This window comes from Schistocerca gregaria, chromosome 2, assembly GCF_023897955.1.
Source record: "Schistocerca gregaria isolate iqSchGreg1 chromosome 2, iqSchGreg1.2, whole genome shotgun sequence".
NCBI classification, from domain to species: Eukaryota; Metazoa; Arthropoda; class Insecta; order Orthoptera; family Acrididae; genus Schistocerca; species Schistocerca gregaria.
The window spans coordinates 373,387,533-373,407,038 of NC_064921.1; the positions used below are offsets into that span (position 1 = coordinate 373,387,533).

The window sequence follows — 19,506 nt, forward strand, 5'->3', positions numbered from 1 at the left end:
CACACCATCTCCCGGTCATTAAGATGGCTTTCTTTGACTGGAGCCACTACTATTCGGTCTAGTAGCTCCTCAGTTGGCATCACAAGGCTGAGTGCACCCCATAAAATGGCAACAGCGCATGGCTGCCCAGATGGTCACCCATCCAAGTGCCGGCCACACCTGACTTTGCTTAACTTTGGTGATCTGACAGGAACCGGTATATTCACTGCGGCAAGGCCATTGCACCCACTATCGAAGAGTGCACGGAAAAAATAAACATCTATATCTTTCTGTGAGAGCTCTAATTTCCCCCTATTTTATTATGATGATTGATTCTCTGTATGTAAGTTGGCATCAACAAAATATTTTCACATTTGGAGGAGAAATTTGGTGATTGAACTTCTGTGTGAAGATTGCACCACAACGAGGACCGCCTTTGTTTTAATGATGTCCAGTCCAAATCCTTTACAATGTCCATGACACTCTCTCCCCTATTTTTCAATAATACAAAATGTGCAGCTCCTCTTTGATCTTTCTTGATGTACTACATTAAGCATATCTGGTAAGGATTCCATACCACACAGCAGTACTCCAAACGAGGATAGACAAGTGTAATGTAGGCAGTTACTTTAATAGATCTGATGCATCTTTGAACTGCTCTGCCAATAAAACGAAGTCTTTGGTTTGTGACTTTTTCTGTGTGTTCTTTCCAATTTAAATTGTTTGTAATTGTCATTCCTAGGTATTTAGTTGAATTGATTCATTTAGTTCCTTTTAGCACTCATGTGGATGACCTCATACTTTTTGTTATTTAGGATCAATTGCCAATTTTTGCACCATAAATCTAAGCAGTTTGCAATTGGTTTTGATCTCTGGTGACTTTACTAGAAGATAAATGACAGCATCATCTACAAACAACCTAAGATAGCTGATCAGATTGTCTCCTAAATAATTTTTACAGATACGGAACAACAGGGGCCTCTAATACTACCTTGGGAAGCATCCGAATTCACTTCTGTTTTCCTAAATGACTTTCCATCAGTTGGTACAAACTGTGACCTCTCTGACAGGAAATCACAAATCCAGTCACATAACTGAGATGATATTCCATAAGTACTGAGATGATATTCCATAAGTACGCAATGTGATTACAAGCTGCTTGTGAGGTACTGTGTCAAACATTTCTGGAAATCTAGAAATACAGAATAAATCTGAAATCCTTTTGAGTGATAAGCTAGCTGTGTTTCAGAAGAACAATGTTTTATACATCCATGTTGACTGCGGCAATAGGCCATTCTCTTTGAAATTGTATTCTCTATTCTTGGCCAGGCTGTTGCTTGCTCCCATATCTATCAATACCTAGTCATCTTCTCTTAGATCCCTAGTCTGTGCCTCAATAGCCTCTATCTGTTAGTGTACTGATAGAAAGTAACTCATTGTAGAGCTTCTTAACTCAGTTAATCGACTTTTGTACTTTGTGTCACTGCAAGTCCAGAAGAGACATAAAAAGTATTTTGATTATTTTCATCAAATAATGTTCTTTGAAATTTTGTTGCAGAATAACTAAGCTTAAAGAAATAAAGTACTCATTGCTCAAAACTAGTAGTATGAATAATCTACAATGCTTCTTTATAGTACCTTACAGACAACTGTTTGAACTGTTACACAGTCTAACTAAAGCATCACAAAATTCTCTCAAAAACTGGTGTGGATTATTATTAATTACAAGTGAGTTAGGTCACAAATTTTGAATCTGTTATCTAATGATCAAATATGCATGACAGACAGAAAGACTAAATTGGAAAGATAACTGATGAACAAAAGTTTCTCTGGGCAACACCATTTATTCCAGAGAAATTGAGGTTTTCAAATCTCATTCTGTGCAACCCTTAAAATCTTCTCATTGCATCTACATCTACATCCATACTCCGCAAGCCACCTGACTCTGTGTGGCGGAGGGTACCCTGAGTACCTCTATCGGTTCTCCCTTCTATTCCAGTCTCGTATTGTTCGTGGAAAGAAGGATTGCCGGTATGCTTCTGTGTGGGCTCTAATCTCTCTGATTTTATCCTCATGGTCTCTTCGTGAGATATACGTAGGAGGGAGCAATATAGTGCTTGACTCTTCGGTGAAGGCATGTTCTCGAAACTTTAACAAGAGCCCGTACCGAGCTACTGAGCATCTCTCCTGCAGAGTCTTCCACTGGAGTTTATCTATATCTCTGTAACACTTTCGCGACTACTAAATGATCCTGTAACGAAGCGCGCTGCTCTCCGTTGGATCTTCTCTATCTCTTCTATCAACCCTATCTGGTGCAGATCCTACATTGCTGAGCAGTATTCAAGCAGTGGGCGAACAAGCGTACTGTAACCTACTTCCTTTGTTTTCGGATTGCATTTCCTTAGGATTCTTCCAATGAATCTCAGTCTGGCATCTGCTTTACCGACGATCAACTTTATACGATCATTCCATTTTAAATCACTCCTAATGTGTACTCACAGATAATTTATAGAATTAACTGCTTCCAGTTGCTGACCTGCTATTTTGTAGCTAAATGATAATGAATCTATCTTTCTATGTATTCGCAGCAAATTACACTTGTCTACATTGAGATTCAATTGCCATTCCGTGCACCATGTGTCAATTCGCTGCAGATCCTCCTGCATTTCAGTACAATTTTCCATTGTTGCAACCTCTCGATACACCATAGCATCATCTGCAAAAAGCCTCAGTGAACTTCCGATGTCATCCACCAGGTCATTTATGTATATTGTGAATAGCAACAGTCCTATGACACTCCCCTGCGGCACACCTGAAAACACTCTTACTTCGGAAGACTTCTCTCCATTGAGAATGACATGCTGTGTTCGGTTATCTAGGAACTCCTCAATCCAATCACACAATTGGTCTGATAGTCCGTATGCTCTCACTTTGTTCATTAAACGACTGTGGGGAACTGTGTCAAACGCCTTGCGGAAGTCAAGAAACATGGCCTCTACCTGTGAACCCATGTCTATGGCCCTCTGAGTCTCATGGAGGAATAGCGCGAGCTGGTTTTCACATGACAGTCTTTTTCGAAACCCATGCTGATTCCTATAGAGTAGATTTCTAGTCTCCAGAAAAGACATTATACTCGAACATAATATGTGTTCCAAAATTCTACAACTGATCGACGTTAGAGATATAGGTCTATAGTTCTGCACATCTGTTCGACGTCCCCTCTTGAAAACGGGGATGACCTGTGCCCTTTTCCAATCCTTTGGAACGCTTCGCTTTTCTAGAGACCTACAGTACACCGCTGCAAGAAGGGGGGCAAGTTCCTTCGCATACTCTGTGCAAAATCGAACTGGTATCCCATCAGGACCAGCGGCCTTTCCTCTTTTGAGCGAATTTAATTTCTTCTCTATCCCTCTGTCATGTATTTCGATATCTACCATTTTGTCAACTGTGCGACAATCTAGAGAAGGAAGTACAACGCAGTCTTCCTCTGTGAAACAGCTTTGGAAGAAGACATTTAGTATTTCGGCCTTTAGTCTGTCATACTCTGTTTCAGTACCATTTTGGTCACAGAGTGTCTGGACATCCACCAAGTCTTCCCTGACCTGGGGTTCTGGACGACTTTTGGAAACTATACCCCTTTTCCTAAAGCTCACCAGTCCTTTTCGTTCACCCCACTTCTTTTCCCTTAAACCCTCCTGCCAGAACAAGGAGCCATTGGCTCCAAAAGCTTGCAACTTTAATACCTTTTATATTTGTGTTCTGCTACGCCACTTGGTGTGTAGATTTTTTATCCAATTACATTACATTTTCAAAAATGGATTATTTTTGTTGATATGTTATGTTGTAATCTACAAATTACTCATGGCACATATAACTAACATAAACTACCACTCAAGTTAGAGATATAGTATAAATCTCCAACCTGACTGGTGACAAATGTACTGCTCTCTTATACTGAAGACATGTGGGGTGCTGCACCACAGACAGGTTCAAGTTTCTGATAATGACATTAATCTTTGCCTGGCTGTGACATGGCACAAAAACCAGGAAAGATGCTGATAGAAGCTCAGTGATATAGTACCAGATTACAGATCCAAATGTCATGAGTTCAGTCCCCAGTCATCAATCCTTTCACCTCTGGCAGTGTTCGCTAATCTGAAAAATGCAAAGTTGCACCACAGTCCTGAGTCCATGTTAAATTGTAGGTCCCCTTATAATTGGCTGGGTAAGACAATTCAAATCTTCAAGGAAGGCAACAACATACCACCTAAAATAGGACCATGCACTGTGGGTTTCAAACCAGCTTTCAGGTTAATGAGAGCTTCCCTTCTCTGCCTTCTACCCTCCAGTCAATCAATTTTACATTAAGCCCCCACAAAGTGGGCCACTGGTCAGATTTTGTGGTGTAAATTGCAGCTGCTGTTTTCAATACTCCTGTTTATGTCACACATACTATCAGTATATGGGAAAATCAGTTTCTACTGCAGCTTGAAAATAAACCAGCTCTTTAACAGTTCCACAGCAGTATCACAGAGAGGTTTTTAAGTTTACCACATGGCTAAACATCAATATTCAAGTAAATGCCAAAATTCTGTACATAAAGACGAAATTATTTACATGTAAATTAAATGATATATTTTTAAAAAGAGTTTCATATAAAAATACATTTGCATGCATTAATCAAGTCACATCTTTATTACTCCTTTCAAACTGTAGCACCACAACAAATATCTTCTTTGAACTCCATTTCCTCCACAGCATCTGCAAGAAGGTTGTCGCTGCTGTCATTCAGTTCATCAAAGAAATCCTCCAAGGTACTCTGTGTTTTATCCTATTAATAAACAAGAAAGCTTTTTGAGTTTTCATTTCTTTAAGAGACAAGTTCAATAAAAATTCTTGGAAATTTTAAGTAAACATCAAAATAGAGAGAGACAGACACATCACAATAGTGAAACCCAATTCAAAATCTTATCATAAGGCATTCTGTGCCTATATTACAGGCTGCACACACCGAGGTGACAGAGGTCATGGGATACTGTTATGCACATAACAGACGGTGGTAGTATTGTGTACCCAAGATATAAAAGGGCAGTGCATTGGCGTAGCTGTCATTTGTCCTCAGATGATTCATGTTAAAACGTTTCTGATGTGATTATTCCCACATAATGGGAATCAACAGACTCTGAACAGGAATGGTAGCTGGAGATGGATGTGTGGGACATTCCATTTTGTAAATCATTACGGAATTCTGAGATGCACAGTGTCATGAGTGTGCTGGGAATACCGAATTTCAGGCACTACCTGCCACCCTGGACAACACAGTGGCCAACAGCCTTCACTTCAACTGAGAGTAGCAGTGTTTGTGTAGAGTTCTCAGTGCTAACAGACAAGCAATATTGTGTGAAATAACCACAATGTGGAACATACAACGGAAGTATCCATTAGGAGAGTGTGACAAAATTTATCGTTAATGGGCTATGGCACCAGATGACCAAAGTGAGTGCCTTTGCACTACATTGCTTGCAGCGCTCGTGACCATATCGGTTGGATCCTACATGACTGGAAAACTGTAGATTAGTCAGAAGAGTCTCGATTTCAGTTGTAAGAGCTGATGGCAGGATTTGAGTGTGGTGCACGCCCCACGAAGCCATGGGCCCAAGCTGTCAACAAAGCACTGTGCAAGCTGTGTGGGCTGTGTTCACATGGAATGGACTGGGCCCTCTGGTCCAGCTGAACCGATCACTGACCGGAAATGGTTATGTTCGGCTAGTCTCAGACCATCTTGCAGCCATTCACGGACTTAATGTTCCCAAACAATGGTGGAGTTTTTGTGGCTGACAATGTGCCATGTCACTGGCCCACAACTATTTGTGACTGGTTTTTGAAGAGCATTCTGGGCAATTCGAGCAAATCGTTTGGCCATCCACATCATCCGACAGAATCCCACAAAATATTTATGGGGCATAATCAAGAGATCAGTTTGTGCTCAAAATCCTGCACTGGCAATACTTTAGCAATTGAGTGTTGCTTCAAAACTTGATATATGCAACAGATACAGTTTTTCATAAAATGTGTTTGTGGGTTTTCACCACAGACAGATATATTTGAGCATTTGAATTTTTACATTACCATTAGATCTCACTGACATTAATACAGCACTGTAATGAAGTATATTAAAATTTAATTTTTATAACAGTATATTATGGAGCAAATTTTTTGTTGTTGCAAAACTTGATAATTGCTTATAATTATTTCCGGTATCAGTTTCGTTGCCTTCTTTAATTTAGTGTATTTTTTTCTCACAAGTAATATTTTTATGTGCCGTGGTGTTTATTATATGGCTGCGTCATTGTAAAATGCATATTCTTGCATATATCATTACATATAGCAGTTTTTTAATTTACAGTTTCTGGCTTTGTTGAGGTCACAAACAATAACGGTACAAATACAGTGGCATAATATGACAATAACGGTGATAACTATTTTAACATAATTGTTATGTTATACCATTATTATCAATACTACATAAAGTACGAAATGAATAACACACAAAGTATTGAGTGTTACAATCACATTGTTACTGTCAAGTTTTTCCTGTTACACTGATACATTATTTGTCTAGAACATCCTTGTAAAACTTTGTATCCTCTGGAATTTCAAAATATTTTAGCAGGGCAGAAACACCTTCCTTCTTTCCTTTGCTTATCGTATTTTGTTTTGCTAAAAAGGTGGATGTTAGTACTGTAGGACGGAATGGTTTCTTCCATCTCAGGGTGTCAACTTGCATTGGATCTCCAGTGTATGTATGACTTACTTGCACATTAATTATCTTCCTTCACATTAATTATCTTCCTTGCTTTCTTGTGTGAGATGACACACTGACTGTACATTTTGAATGATAGCTTTGATGTTAGTTCTTTCTCTCCACTACCTTTTAGATTTTTAACACTCCAGTCTGTGTTTAGAACTCTGAGAGTACCAAGCGCTTCTAAAATATCATATTCTTTAGGACAGAAGATGCTTTTTGTTTTTCTGCAAGACTTCTCAATTCTACCATACACTTTGTCTGGAATCACATAGCTATGGCCTCGAACAGGAATGAAGTGACAAATATTATTGAATGGGAGATAGAAAACAATCTAATGATGGCATCAATGCAGCGAAAGCAACTTGAGTGCACAAGATTCTGTCTCCAATCAGGTGTAGAAAATGATGCTTTTCCTTTTTTTGTTCCTTGGTATGGGTCATAATGCCTGCCCAGTTGGCTGTGCAGTCTAATACACAGCTTTCCGGGCGGGAAGGAGCGCCGGTCCCTGACATGAATCCGCCCGGCGGATTTATGTCGAGGTCCGGTGAGCCGACCAGTCTATGGATGGTTTTTAGGCGGTTTTCCATCTGCCTCGGCAAATGCAGGCTGGTTCCCCTTATTCCGCCTCAGCTACACTATGTCGGCGATTGCTGCGCAAATGAGTTCTCCATGTATGCTTACACCACCATTACTCTACCACGCAAACATAGGGGTTACACTCTTCTGGTGTGAGATGTTCCCTGGGGAAGGGGGTGGGGGTGTCCACCGGGTGCTGAACCGCACAGTAATCCTGGGTTCGGTTGGGGCAGAGGAGGGGTGAAGTGGACTGCGGTAGTCATCGTGGGGTTGTGGACCACTGCAGCTGCGGCGGGGACAGAGCCTCTCCATCGTTCCTAGGTCCATGGTTAACATAACACGGGTCATAATGCACAGTCTAGCATAGGAAACCTCACTGCCTGATAGTTTTGGAACAGGCTGGTTTTGTTGCATGTCAAAGCAAATCTTAATGACAGTAGGATTATCTTCCTTCATTATATCATAAAACCACTTTGCATGAATTTATGTAATCAGTGTCTTGTTCATAGTTCATTCTCCTTCTTCTTCTTCTTCTTCTTCTTCTTCTTCTTCTTCTTCATTCTTAATGGCAGTAGTTACATCCTTATGATCCTTTCTTGTTCTGTCGCCTCTTCTCCTTTCCCTTGGCAACCTTCCTCCTTCATAGAACCTGTAAGTGGATAGGTTAAACTGTCCTTCAACATGCCAGACACTCCTTGGCAGCACGAACAGGCACCACTTCATCATTCCTTTTTCTAATGGTATACTTCACTCTCACTGTTTTCTTCCTTTTTTCATTCTGGGTGTCCACTACTCCGCACTGAAGTGAAGAAGTATTAAGAAATTTTAACAGAAACTTATCGTGATCCATTTTATTTAACAATGTTATGTGATGATGAAAGTGGGAAATATCTTCATAGCAGAGTGCAGCAGCTTTGCATTCTTTCCTTCCTGTAGCTTTTTAAGGCGAAACCTCAAGTCCAATTGCATTTAAAGATAGATTTCTTTTTAAACCTTTTGCTTTATGTAGCAGGTCAATGTAAGCTCTTCATGAATCAGGATTTTCTCCCACCACAACATTCTTTGACCTGTATGCCATTTTTATAATCACAAGAACCATCATCCATTCTGTTTCTGCTTGCAATACTTCTCTGTAGACATACACATGAGCGTCAACTGAATACTTCTCTAAAAGTAACCTGCAGGTGTTTTGATGACAATGAAGTCTGGTTGCAACACTATTCCCACCAATAAATATTGTTACAACAATGAGTAACATCACTTGAAGCAATCAGTATACTCCATTATTGTTAACTGCTTGCAGCAGAAAGAGACCCACGACATGGGGGAGTGATTATATTGCATTTGTCAACTTTTTTAAACTTTTTTATAATTGTAGGAATGCATATATCGTGTTTTTCTAAAACCTTGTGATTTGGAGTTTTCATATATACAGCAGTATAATCACAGTATATGGTCCAGGGGTTTATGTGAAAGGTCAACATGTTGCCATTAACACACCTAACTCAATTTGAAAACTTTTGCATATATTGAGTTTTGGAAGGGGGGGGGGGGGGGGGGGGAGCTCCTCAATTATGGGTGGCTAAAGAGGCAGCATGGCTCAATTTTTCTGCAGGGGACTTCCAACAATTTGTGGAGTCCATGCAGCATCAAGCTACTGCACTATACCAGGCAAAAGGAGGTCCAACATTATATTAGGAGGTATCACATAATTTTTGTCACCTCAGTGTATAGCAAAATCATAATGAAGAAAAGGAACATCAATTATAATCACTCGTACATGATTTATAATTAACTTTGCCTAAAAGTGAATTGTCATTTTCACTATTTCAACAAATAAGATAATAATACATCCCCAATGAAGATAATTGATAATAAAGAAAATGTTAGTATCTACAATGAAATTCTGCCCTCAGCAAATGTTGAAATTTTCTAAAGATTTGTCCTACTTGCTATCTTACGTCTGCCCGTATATATATATATATATATATATATATATATATATATATATATATATATATATATATATAAAACAGAAAGAAACTTCCACATGGGAAAAATATATTAAAAACAAAGATTCCAAGACTTACCAAGCGGGAAAGCGCCGGCAGACAGGCACATGAATCTATATATATATATATATTAAAAACAAAGATTCCAAGACTTACCAAGCGGGAAAGCGCCGGCAGACAGGCACAATGAACAAAACACACACACAGAATTACTAGCTTTCGCAACCCTTAGGGGGAAAAAAGGACAGGTGTACACTCGCGCACACACACACATATCCATCCGCACATACACAGACACAAGCAGAGTCTGTGTATGTGCAGATGGGTGTGTGTGTGTGTGTGTGTGTGTGTGTGTGTGTGTGTGTGTGTGTGTGTGTGCGCGCGGGAGTGTATGCCTGTCCTTTTTTTTTCCCCTAAGGGAAGTCTTTCCGCTCCCGGGATTGGAATAACTCCTTACCCTCTCCCTTAAAACCCACATCCTTTCGTCTTTCCCTCTCCTTCCCTCTTTCCTGAAGAAGCAACCATCGGTTGCGAAAGCTAGTAATTCTGTGCGTGTGTTTGTGTGTTTTGTTCACTGTGCCTGTCTGCCGGCGCTTTCCCACTTGGTAAGTCTTGGAATCTTTGTTTTTAATATATTTTTCCCATGTGGAAGTTTCTTTAAACAAAGATGTGGTAGGTCGATAGACACACAAACAAACACTAACATACGCACAAAATTCTAGCTTTCACAACCAACGGTTGCTTCTTCAGGAAAGAGGGAAAGACGAAGGGATGTGGGTTTTAAGGGAGAGGGTAAGGAGTCATTCCAATCCCGGGAGCGGAAAGACTTCCCTTAGGGGAAAAAAAGGATAGGTATACACTCGCACACACACACACACACACATGTCCATCCGCACATACACAGATGTGCGGATGGACGTGTGTGTGTGTGTGTGTGTGTGTGTGTGTGTGTGTGTGTGTGTGTGTGTGCACGAGTGTATACCTATCCTTTTTCCCCCCTAAGGTAAGTCTTTCCGCTCCCGGGATTGGAATGACTCCTTACCCTCTCCCTTAAAACACACATCCTTTCATCTTTCCCTCTTTCCTGACGAAGCAACCGTCGGTTGCGAAAGCTCGAATTTTGTGTGTATATTTGTGTTTGTTTGTGTGTGTCTATCGATCTGCCAGTGCTTTTGTTTGGTAAGTCACATCATCACACACACACAAAATTACGAGCTTTCGCAACCAGCGGTTGCTTCGTCAGGAAAGAGGGTAAGGAGCCATTCCAATCCAGAGAGCGGAAAGACTTACCTTAGGGGGAAAAAAGGATAGGTATATACTCTCGCGCGCGCCCACACACACACACACACACACACACACACACACACACACACACACATATATATATACATATACAGACACAAGCGTATCTGTGTGTGTGTGTGTGTGTGTGTGTGTATGTGTGTGTGTGTGTGTGTGTGTGTGTGCGCGCGCTTCTCATCTCACTGGACATGCTTCTCTTGAAATATACAAGAGGTATTTACTTCAGAACACTAATCTGCCAAAAGACAGTCCTAATTTAGGCTCCCAGGTGGACACAATGCATGCCAGGAGACCACAGTACATGTCTGTGCTACTTATGGTTTTGGTAGTTTATGAACTTTAATCAGTAATAGTAGGTTTTTGATTAAGATCATATTCCACTGACCATGTGATTTTTTCTCAGTAAGATGGCCTGAATGACTATTCATACTCTTTTCCAACTTCATTTAAATCTTGGAGGGAAAGAACTTATGTGTGGCAGAAAAAGAAACAATGTGTCCACCCTTTGCGGTCACAATTTGAATGTCATCCTCGTAGTGCAAAAACAAGCATGTTTTACAATTTGTAAGTTGTAAGAATTTTATTCAAATTCTTCCATAAGATGTTAACTGTTACAGTCAACAAATGTCCGAGCTTACTGAAAATTATTTATAACAATGTCATTTAAAAACTGGGCACTGTGTCAGAATTTTCCAAGAAGTGCAATGATTTAAAATCATAAGATATCCATAATGCTGAGAAGTTCTCATAGTTACAGATATGGTTCTTGCATGGGGCTATTGAAATACACAAAAAACATACCTACTGAAGTACACAAGAAAGCATACAAGGTATTTACAGAAATTACATGTTGATGTCCCTTTGTATTGTTAAAGCTCATAAATTCATTGCAGAGCAGATGTCTGATGGTATAGATTTGCATGATCCACAATGTCCAACAGTTTGAACAGCACACACAAGGAATCCATGATTAAATTAGCCTTTACAAAGGCTCAACGAAAAGCAACAGTCTTGTTTACACACTCAAATCATTTTCCCACATATAGATTTGTGAACAATGAAGTCTATTACATTCAAAATGTGAATTAATATTTCTGTGGTTTACTGATGTTGCCTGGGCAGTCATTTGCAACAGATTGTGGGCTGGGTTTCGGCCTAAGACTATGTCATACATACAAGGAACCAACAAGTCTACACATAAAAGTCTTATTTGCATGATGTCTAGTGATAGGGGACAGTATGTAACATATTAAGGTACACATGTTAAGGCCAACACTCATTACATGGGCATGCAGTCAAAAGTGAAAAAGCCATTTTTTTTTTTTTCGTTTTGATTGTAACAAACTTTTTTTGTTACTTAAGTGTACTCACCATACATCTACATCAAATATAAAAAATGTAAACAAAACACGTTCATCCGATTTCCAGCAGATTTTTTGCTTCAGTTAAAAACAGCATGGTGTTTATACTACATACACGGTTCAACAAGTTTACCACGTTTAAGGCTGTGAGAGACTACTTTTCCCCCTTACATGGTATTATTTTCCTTCAGTTTTTTTACATTTTTCAACTTACTTACATGCACCTGTCAGTTCTTATTCGTGTAAAATACACTCTTTGAATTGAATCTTAAACAAGGCAGAGCGCTTTTACCACACTTCACATTAGCAGTAATACTGTCAACCCTTATTCACTTCTTGTTTATGTCTATATTCCACCGGAACTGCAAGGAATTTTTGCTTTTGCTCTAACTGTGAGGAAGCTATCAGGTGATGTGGTATACCATGGCGCTAAAACTTTAAAACATATTTTGGCAACTGGCATACAGGTTCATCAGGTTGTCAGTTCTCCTTAATAACAATTTGTCCCTTAACACATTGTAGCTTTGGAAGTGACTTTATCTTTTTCCTTTTTTTTCCATGTCCAGTCAACACAGTGAAAACTTGGAACTTTCATAATATACAACACCTCACTGTTGTACCAAATGGGGACTACAGAAGTATGGACAGTGTATATGGTATTGCGGAATTAGCAGTAGTAAAATGTTATCAGCTCGTAGGCTGTCAATGATTATCACTTAACTCATACTAGGGACACACAGCAGTAATGTGCCAACAGTTATTATTGGGTCAATGTAATGTGACTTCAAGTTTTGGAAAGATTCCCAGACAATATCATTATCTTCACATTACTAAATTGCAACTTAATTATTTAAGAATCAAAAAGTTGGAGTAGTTGACATGCTCCTGCATACTATGTTCTTTGACTTGTGTTAAACTGGCATTCATATTCATATACATATATTTGCTGTTACGTGTCATAGATAGAACATGTTAGTTGGTTTAAAAACACACAAAAAGTTCTATGTGCAAAAGTTAGGAATTCAAAAATGTAATATTTCATTATTACCTTCACAACAGCTGTGTCAGACTGCATGAAGCTGTCTTTACTTAAGCCAGCTTTATGGAGAACATCCAGTTTATTTTGGATCATAGGCCATAGATGATCATCTGCTGTCCCTTTAGCAATGAGGTACTGTACCAAAACACTGTCTCTCTGGCCAATTCTGTGAGCACGATCTTCAGCCTGAATTAAAATCTAGAAAGCAAAAACCAGAAAACTTTAACTCTCTGCTGCACTCCAAAAACTGAAACTTCACACATTCTGTAATAAACACTCATTATACTGTAGTTTTTAGTTATGAAGTACATTACAAAACATAAAAAATAATCAATTATTGATAATATAATGTAAATGGACAGATAAAAAAAATCTATTCACAAAGCGGCAGCAGGGGAACACACACATGAAGGGATTTAACTTTTACAACTTCTGGAGCCAGTGGCTCCTCTTTCTGATGGAAGAGTTGAAGGGGAAGGAAGAGGGATGAAGGAAAGGGACTGGAGAGGTTTAGGGAAAGGGGTACAATTTAGAAAAGTCATGCACAGTCCTGGGTCAGGGGAGACTTACTGGACGGAATGAGAAGGGAAGATTGATTAGAATTTTAATTTTAGTACATCTGTACCAGTACTAGTGTTAGCATGCACCTGTTCACATTAAGTAAGTATAAAACAATGATAATCTTTTTGCTTCAAGAACAACAAAGCTACTTGCTATGGTGTTGTATTAAACAACATTAAATATTTTACAAAGTGCAGTACACAAAGTGTTTGCTAACTTTGTATTTGTGTACGAAATGCATGTTAACTGATCTCAATTTCTACTAAATAAAATATCAGAAACATGATTTGTTCAAATATTTAAAATATAAAATTTAGCTAACTCATTAGCATTTGTGTATGGCATGCACAAGTTTTTTCAGTGAAATAAGAAACAAAAGTTAGTTTTTTATTAAATAAATAACAAAATTCACATTATCACGATGTTTATTGAGTAACTACAGCCAAATATCAGTGTAGATAAAAGAACACACATAAAAATATAAAAGTAACAAACAAATAAAGATCACAACGGATAAGTTTTGAAAGAGCCACAGAACAGTAGGAAATAGTTAACAGTCTGAAGGCAGCCTGCACTTTTTTCATTTGTATGCTATCAAGCAATCATCTGGGATGGATATTGGATAGCCCTTCACACTGTATAAGTCCTGCTTATCACTCCAAATTTATGGAGAAGGAACACTTGATCTTAAAACTCAAAGCTGATGTGGCAGTTGAACAAACAGAACTGGATATGTGAAGAGCTGTAGTTATCAACAACATGATTAATGATACAGTAGATGACTGGAACATGCAAAATCATGTAAAAGTCTGGAAGTAGTCTGCTAGCTTTAGCCTAGACATCTCCAACAGCAACACCACTTTGGAGACAGTGGACAAAAATGTGCAGACAACCCAAGGCGTTCAGGAACACTTCAAGAAGACATGGAAAAAGTGCTAAACAAGGCTAATAATAATCACAGAGTTAAACAGACTCCGAGATACTTCTGCTAGGAAGTGACCATGAAGGAAGAGTTTCCAGATTAATACAGTTCTTCCTGGGTACATAAGACCAAGTAAATAATATTTTTAATCTGTGATCTAGGTTCTGGAGTACGACAATAGTAAGGAGAATCAAGTAGAAATTATTGGGGGTAACAGGGACAATTTGGCCTGTAGCCTCAAGTACACAACTGAAGAAATCAGGCACATCACTGAGATTGCTCACAAAATATGAAGACTGTGTCATTCAATGAGCACTATGACATGTTCTGGACAAGACTAGATTTCATTAAGAAATTTGTGCACCATGACCACACAACAAGCACTGCAAACAAAGGAAGCTCCAGTGTAAGTCATACAAGCATTTCGATTTCAATCACAGTGGTGCAAGACTAAATCTAATGGCATCACACATAATCATGCACAAAATATAACACACGGTGTTCATAGTAAAAAACATTTCAATTACAGGTAAGATTTAAATACCCATGTCATTTAAATGTAATATTCATCAAATATATGCTAATTAATGCATCTAATTGCCATTTTCAAAAAATACATGCCTTCTCATTTCTAATCACATATCACACACAAAAATTCAGTTTTCATTGCAAACATAAATTTTTAATTACCAAACTTTTGAGAAAGATTGTCAATCAAGATTGTTTCAATAAAAAAATTAGAAATTTAACTTTTTCAACCTCTATGTATTTTACACTTCACAGAAATGGTCATAGATAATGCACTCACCATATAGCAGAGATACTGAGTCACAGATAGGCACAACAAAAAGACTGTCACCTTTGGCCAGCCAGGCCTTCATCAAAACTAGATCTCTCTCTCTCTCTCTCTCTCTCTCTCTCTCTCTCTCTCTCACACACACACACACACACACACACACAGAGAGAGAGAGAGAGAGAGAGAGAGAGAGAGAGAGAGAGAGAGAGAGAGACTGAGGCAAACGTAACTCTCACACACACGACTACAGTCGCAGACAACTGTTGCCACATTCCAAGCAGCAGCACCAGTGCATGATGGGAGTGGCGACTGGGTGGGGGTAAGGAGGAGGCTGGAGCCGGGAGGGGGAAGGATAGTAGAGTTGGGGTGGTGGACAGTGAAGTGCTACAGGACGGAGGGCAGGGGAGAGGTGGGGGGGTTAGCAGAACAGGAAAGAAGTAAAAAGGCTGGATCCGATAGTGGAATGAGGGCTGTGTAATGCTGGAATGGGAATAGGAACAGGGTTGGAAGGGTGAGGACAATGATTAATGAAGGTTGAGGCCAGGAGTTTTACGAGTATGTAGGATGTATTGCAGGGAAAGTTCCAACTTGCTCAATTCAGAAAAGCTGGTGTTTGTGGGAAGGGTCCATATGGCACAGGCTGTGAAGTAGTCCTTGAAGTGGAGGATGTCATGTTTGGCAGTGTGCTCAGCAACAGGATGGTTCACTTGTTTTTTGGCCACAGTTTGCAAGTGGCCATTCATGCGGGCAGGCAGCTTTTTGGTTGTCATGCCCACATAGAATGCAGCACAGTGGTTGCACCTTAGCTTGTAAATCACATGACTGTATCACAGGTAGCCCTGCCTTTGATGGGATAGGTGATGTTTGTGACTGGACCGGTGTAGGTGGTGGTGGTGGGAGGATGTATTGGACAGGTCTTGCATCTAGGTCTATTACAGGGGTATGAGCCATGAGGTAAGGGGTTGGGAGCAGGGGTTGTGTAGGGATGGACGAGTATATTGTGTAGGTTCGGTGGATAGCAGAATGCCACTGTGGGAGGTTCAAATGGCTCTAAGCACACTGAGACTTAACATCTGTCATAAGTATCCTGGACTTAGAACTACTTAAACCTAACTAACCTATGGACATCACACACATCCATGTCTGAGGCAGGATTTGAACCTGCGACCATAGCAACAGCAGCGTGGTTCCAGACTGAAGCACCTAGAACTGCTTGGTCACAGAGGCCCGCCACTGTGGGAGGGGTGGGAAGGATAGTGAGCAGGTCATTTCTCATTTCAGGGCATGATGAGAGGTAGTCAAAACTCTGGCAGAGAATGTAATTCACTTGCTCCTGTCCTGGGTGGTAATGAGTTATGAGGGGAATGCTCCTCTGTGGCCAGGCGGGTACTTTGGGAGGTGGTGGGAGACAGGAAAGATAAGGCACAGGAGATTTGTTTTTGTGCAAGGCTTCGGTGACACCTTTGGTATAATTTGAGAGGGACTGCTAGTCACTGCAGATGTGACAACAACGGGTGGCTAGGCTGTATGGAAGGGACTTCTTGATATGGAGCTGATGGCAGATGTCGAAGTAGAGGTATTGCTGGTGGTTGGTAGGTTTGATATGGACAGACGTACTTATGTAACCATCTTTGAGGTGGAGGTCAACATTTAGGAAGATGGCTTGCTGGGTTGACTAGGACCAGGTGAAGCAAATGGGGGAGAAGTTGTTGAGGTTCTGGAGGAATGCGGACAGGGTTGTCTTCACCCTCGATCCAGATCAGAAAACTGTCATCAATGAATCTGAACCTGGTAGAGTTTAGGATTCTGTGTGTTTAGGAAGGATTCCTCTAGATAGCCCATGAATACGTTGGCACAGGATGGTGTCATGCAGGTGCCCATAGCCATACCCCAGATTTGTTTGTAGGTAATGAAGGCATTACCTACAAACAAATCTGGGGTACGGCTATGGGCACCTGCATGACACCATCCTGTGCCAACCTATTCATGGGCCATCTAGAGGAATCCTTCCTAAAGGCATTACCTACAAACAAATCTGGGGTGTCATAAACAGGTGATGAATCTTGTGTCAAAAGATTATGACCCTGAAACAAAGCAGCAATCATCACAATGGAAAATGCCATCTCCTCCTACACCGAAAAAAGTTCAACAAGTTCACAGCAACGTGAAGTCAATGCTGATAATTTTTTTCGGCATTTGGGGGAATAGTGCACAAGGAGTTTGTTCCTCTTGCCAGATTGCCAATAGGCAGATTTGCTGTGAGGTTTTGGGGTGACTGAGGGAAAATGTTTGGTGCAAATGGCCAGAGTTATGGAAAAAGAAAGACTGGTTGGTGCACCATGACAACGCAACCACACACATCTCGCTCGTTGTGAAGGAATTCCCGGCCAAGATCAACATGGATATGGTCCCCCACCCTCCCTACTCACCACACCTAGCCCCCTCCGATTTCTATCTCTTCCCGAAGATAAAAATCACATTGAGAGGGGCCATGTTTTGACTCAACTGAAGGCATCCAAGTGGAATCATAAGGGGTCCTGAATACCCTTCACACTGCAAACTTCCAGGAGTGCTTCCAAAAATGGGAAAAATCCTGGGATCGTTGCATACATGCCCAAGGTGACTACTTTGAAGGTGACGGGAGACATTATGAAGGAAGTATAGTTTTCTAATTTTTACAATGAAATTCTCTGCTAATCTGGCTAACACCTTGTATGCCGGTGCATAAGTCTATTACAGGTACCTAACAAACACCAAGCGAGAAACTGAAAATCCTCTGATATTCAAAAACAAAATATTCCTACAATTCATGAGAATATTTGGATTTAGTGAAGTAAATTCCTCATAACTCTGATATTTAATACAAACTGATCTTGATTTTGTCAGTATACAGACAACTGATAGTGATCTGTGTAGTTACATAAGTTCTTCGGAACTGCAGATGAGTAGCAAAAGAAAAGGATCGAAGCTATTTTTGAAGTAGCAGTTTTTCTCCTAATATACGAGGGTGAATCAAATGAAAACGTTAAATATTTTTTAAAATATTATTTATTGTGCAGAAGTACAAAGCTGTATCACTTTTCAACATAATCTCCCCCATGCTCAATGCAATCCTCCAGCACTTACAATGTGCATAAATCCCTTTAGAAAAAAATTCTTTTAGTAGTCCACGCAACCACTCATGCACCACATGGCATACCTCTTCATCAGAACAGAACTTCTTTCCTCCCATTGCGTCTTTGAGTGGTCCAAACATATGGAAATCACTTGGGGGCAAGGTCTGGTGAGTATGGTGGATGAGGAAGACACTCAAAGTGCAGGTCTGTGATTGTTGCAGCTGTTGTACAGGCAGTGTGGGGCCTTGCATTGTCATGTTGCAAAAGGACACTTGACAGAAATCCACACTGCTTTGATTTGAGTGCAGACCGCAGATGATTTTTTAGGAGATCTGTGTATGATGCACTGGTGACTGGTCCCTATAAGCATGTAAAGCTCCAAAATGACACCATTTTTGTCCCAAAAGAAAGTCGGCATAACCTTCCCTGCTGATGGTTCTGCTCGAAACTTCTTTGGTTTTGGTGATGAGGAATGGCGCCATTCCTTGCTCGCTCTCCTCATTTCCGGTTGGTGGAAGTGAACCCTGGTTTTGTCCCCAGTAACGATTCTTGCAAGGAAGCCATCACCTTCTCATTCAAAGTGCCGAAGAAGTTCTTCACAAGCATCAACAAGTCGTTCTCTCATTTCAGGAGTCAGCTGCTGTGGCACCCATCTTGCAAACACTTTGTGAAACTGAGCACATCATGCACAATGTGGTGTGCTGACCTATGACTAATCCGTAAACATGCTGCAATATCATTCAGTGTCACTCGGCTGTTTTCCTTCACTATGGCTTCAACTTCTGCAATGTTCTGTGGAGTCACAACTCATTGTGCCTGACCTGGACGAGGAGCATCTTCCGCTGAAGTCACACAAGTTCTGAACTTCCTACTCCATTTGTAGACTTGCTGTTGTGACAAACATGCATCACCATGCTGAACCTTTGTTTGTTGATGAATTTCAATAGGTTTCACACCTTCACTACGCAAAAACTGAATAACAGAAAATTGTTCTTGCCTGGTGCAAGGTGCAAGTGGGACGGTCATCTTTATAC

The 19,506-nt window shown here is 40.2% G+C and overlaps 1 protein-coding gene across 1 annotated transcript in view; it reads right to left on the minus strand.

Annotated features, from left to right (window-relative positions):
* Positions 1-4,651: 4,651 nt before the first annotated feature.
* The window catches only part of LOC126319897 (SWI/SNF-related matrix-associated actin-dependent regulator of chromatin subfamily A-like protein 1), a 146,309-nt gene continuing 131,454 nt past the window's right edge, over positions 4,652-19,506 (minus strand). The window contains exons 12-13 of the mRNA XM_049993604.1: positions 13,087-13,275; positions 4,652-4,810 (exon numbers count right to left, since the gene is read on the minus strand). Coding sequence (XP_049849561.1) covers positions 4,685-4,810; positions 13,087-13,275 — 315 coding nt within the window. The 3' untranslated portion in view covers positions 4,652-4,684. The remainder of the gene's footprint in view (positions 4,811-13,086; positions 13,276-19,506) is intronic.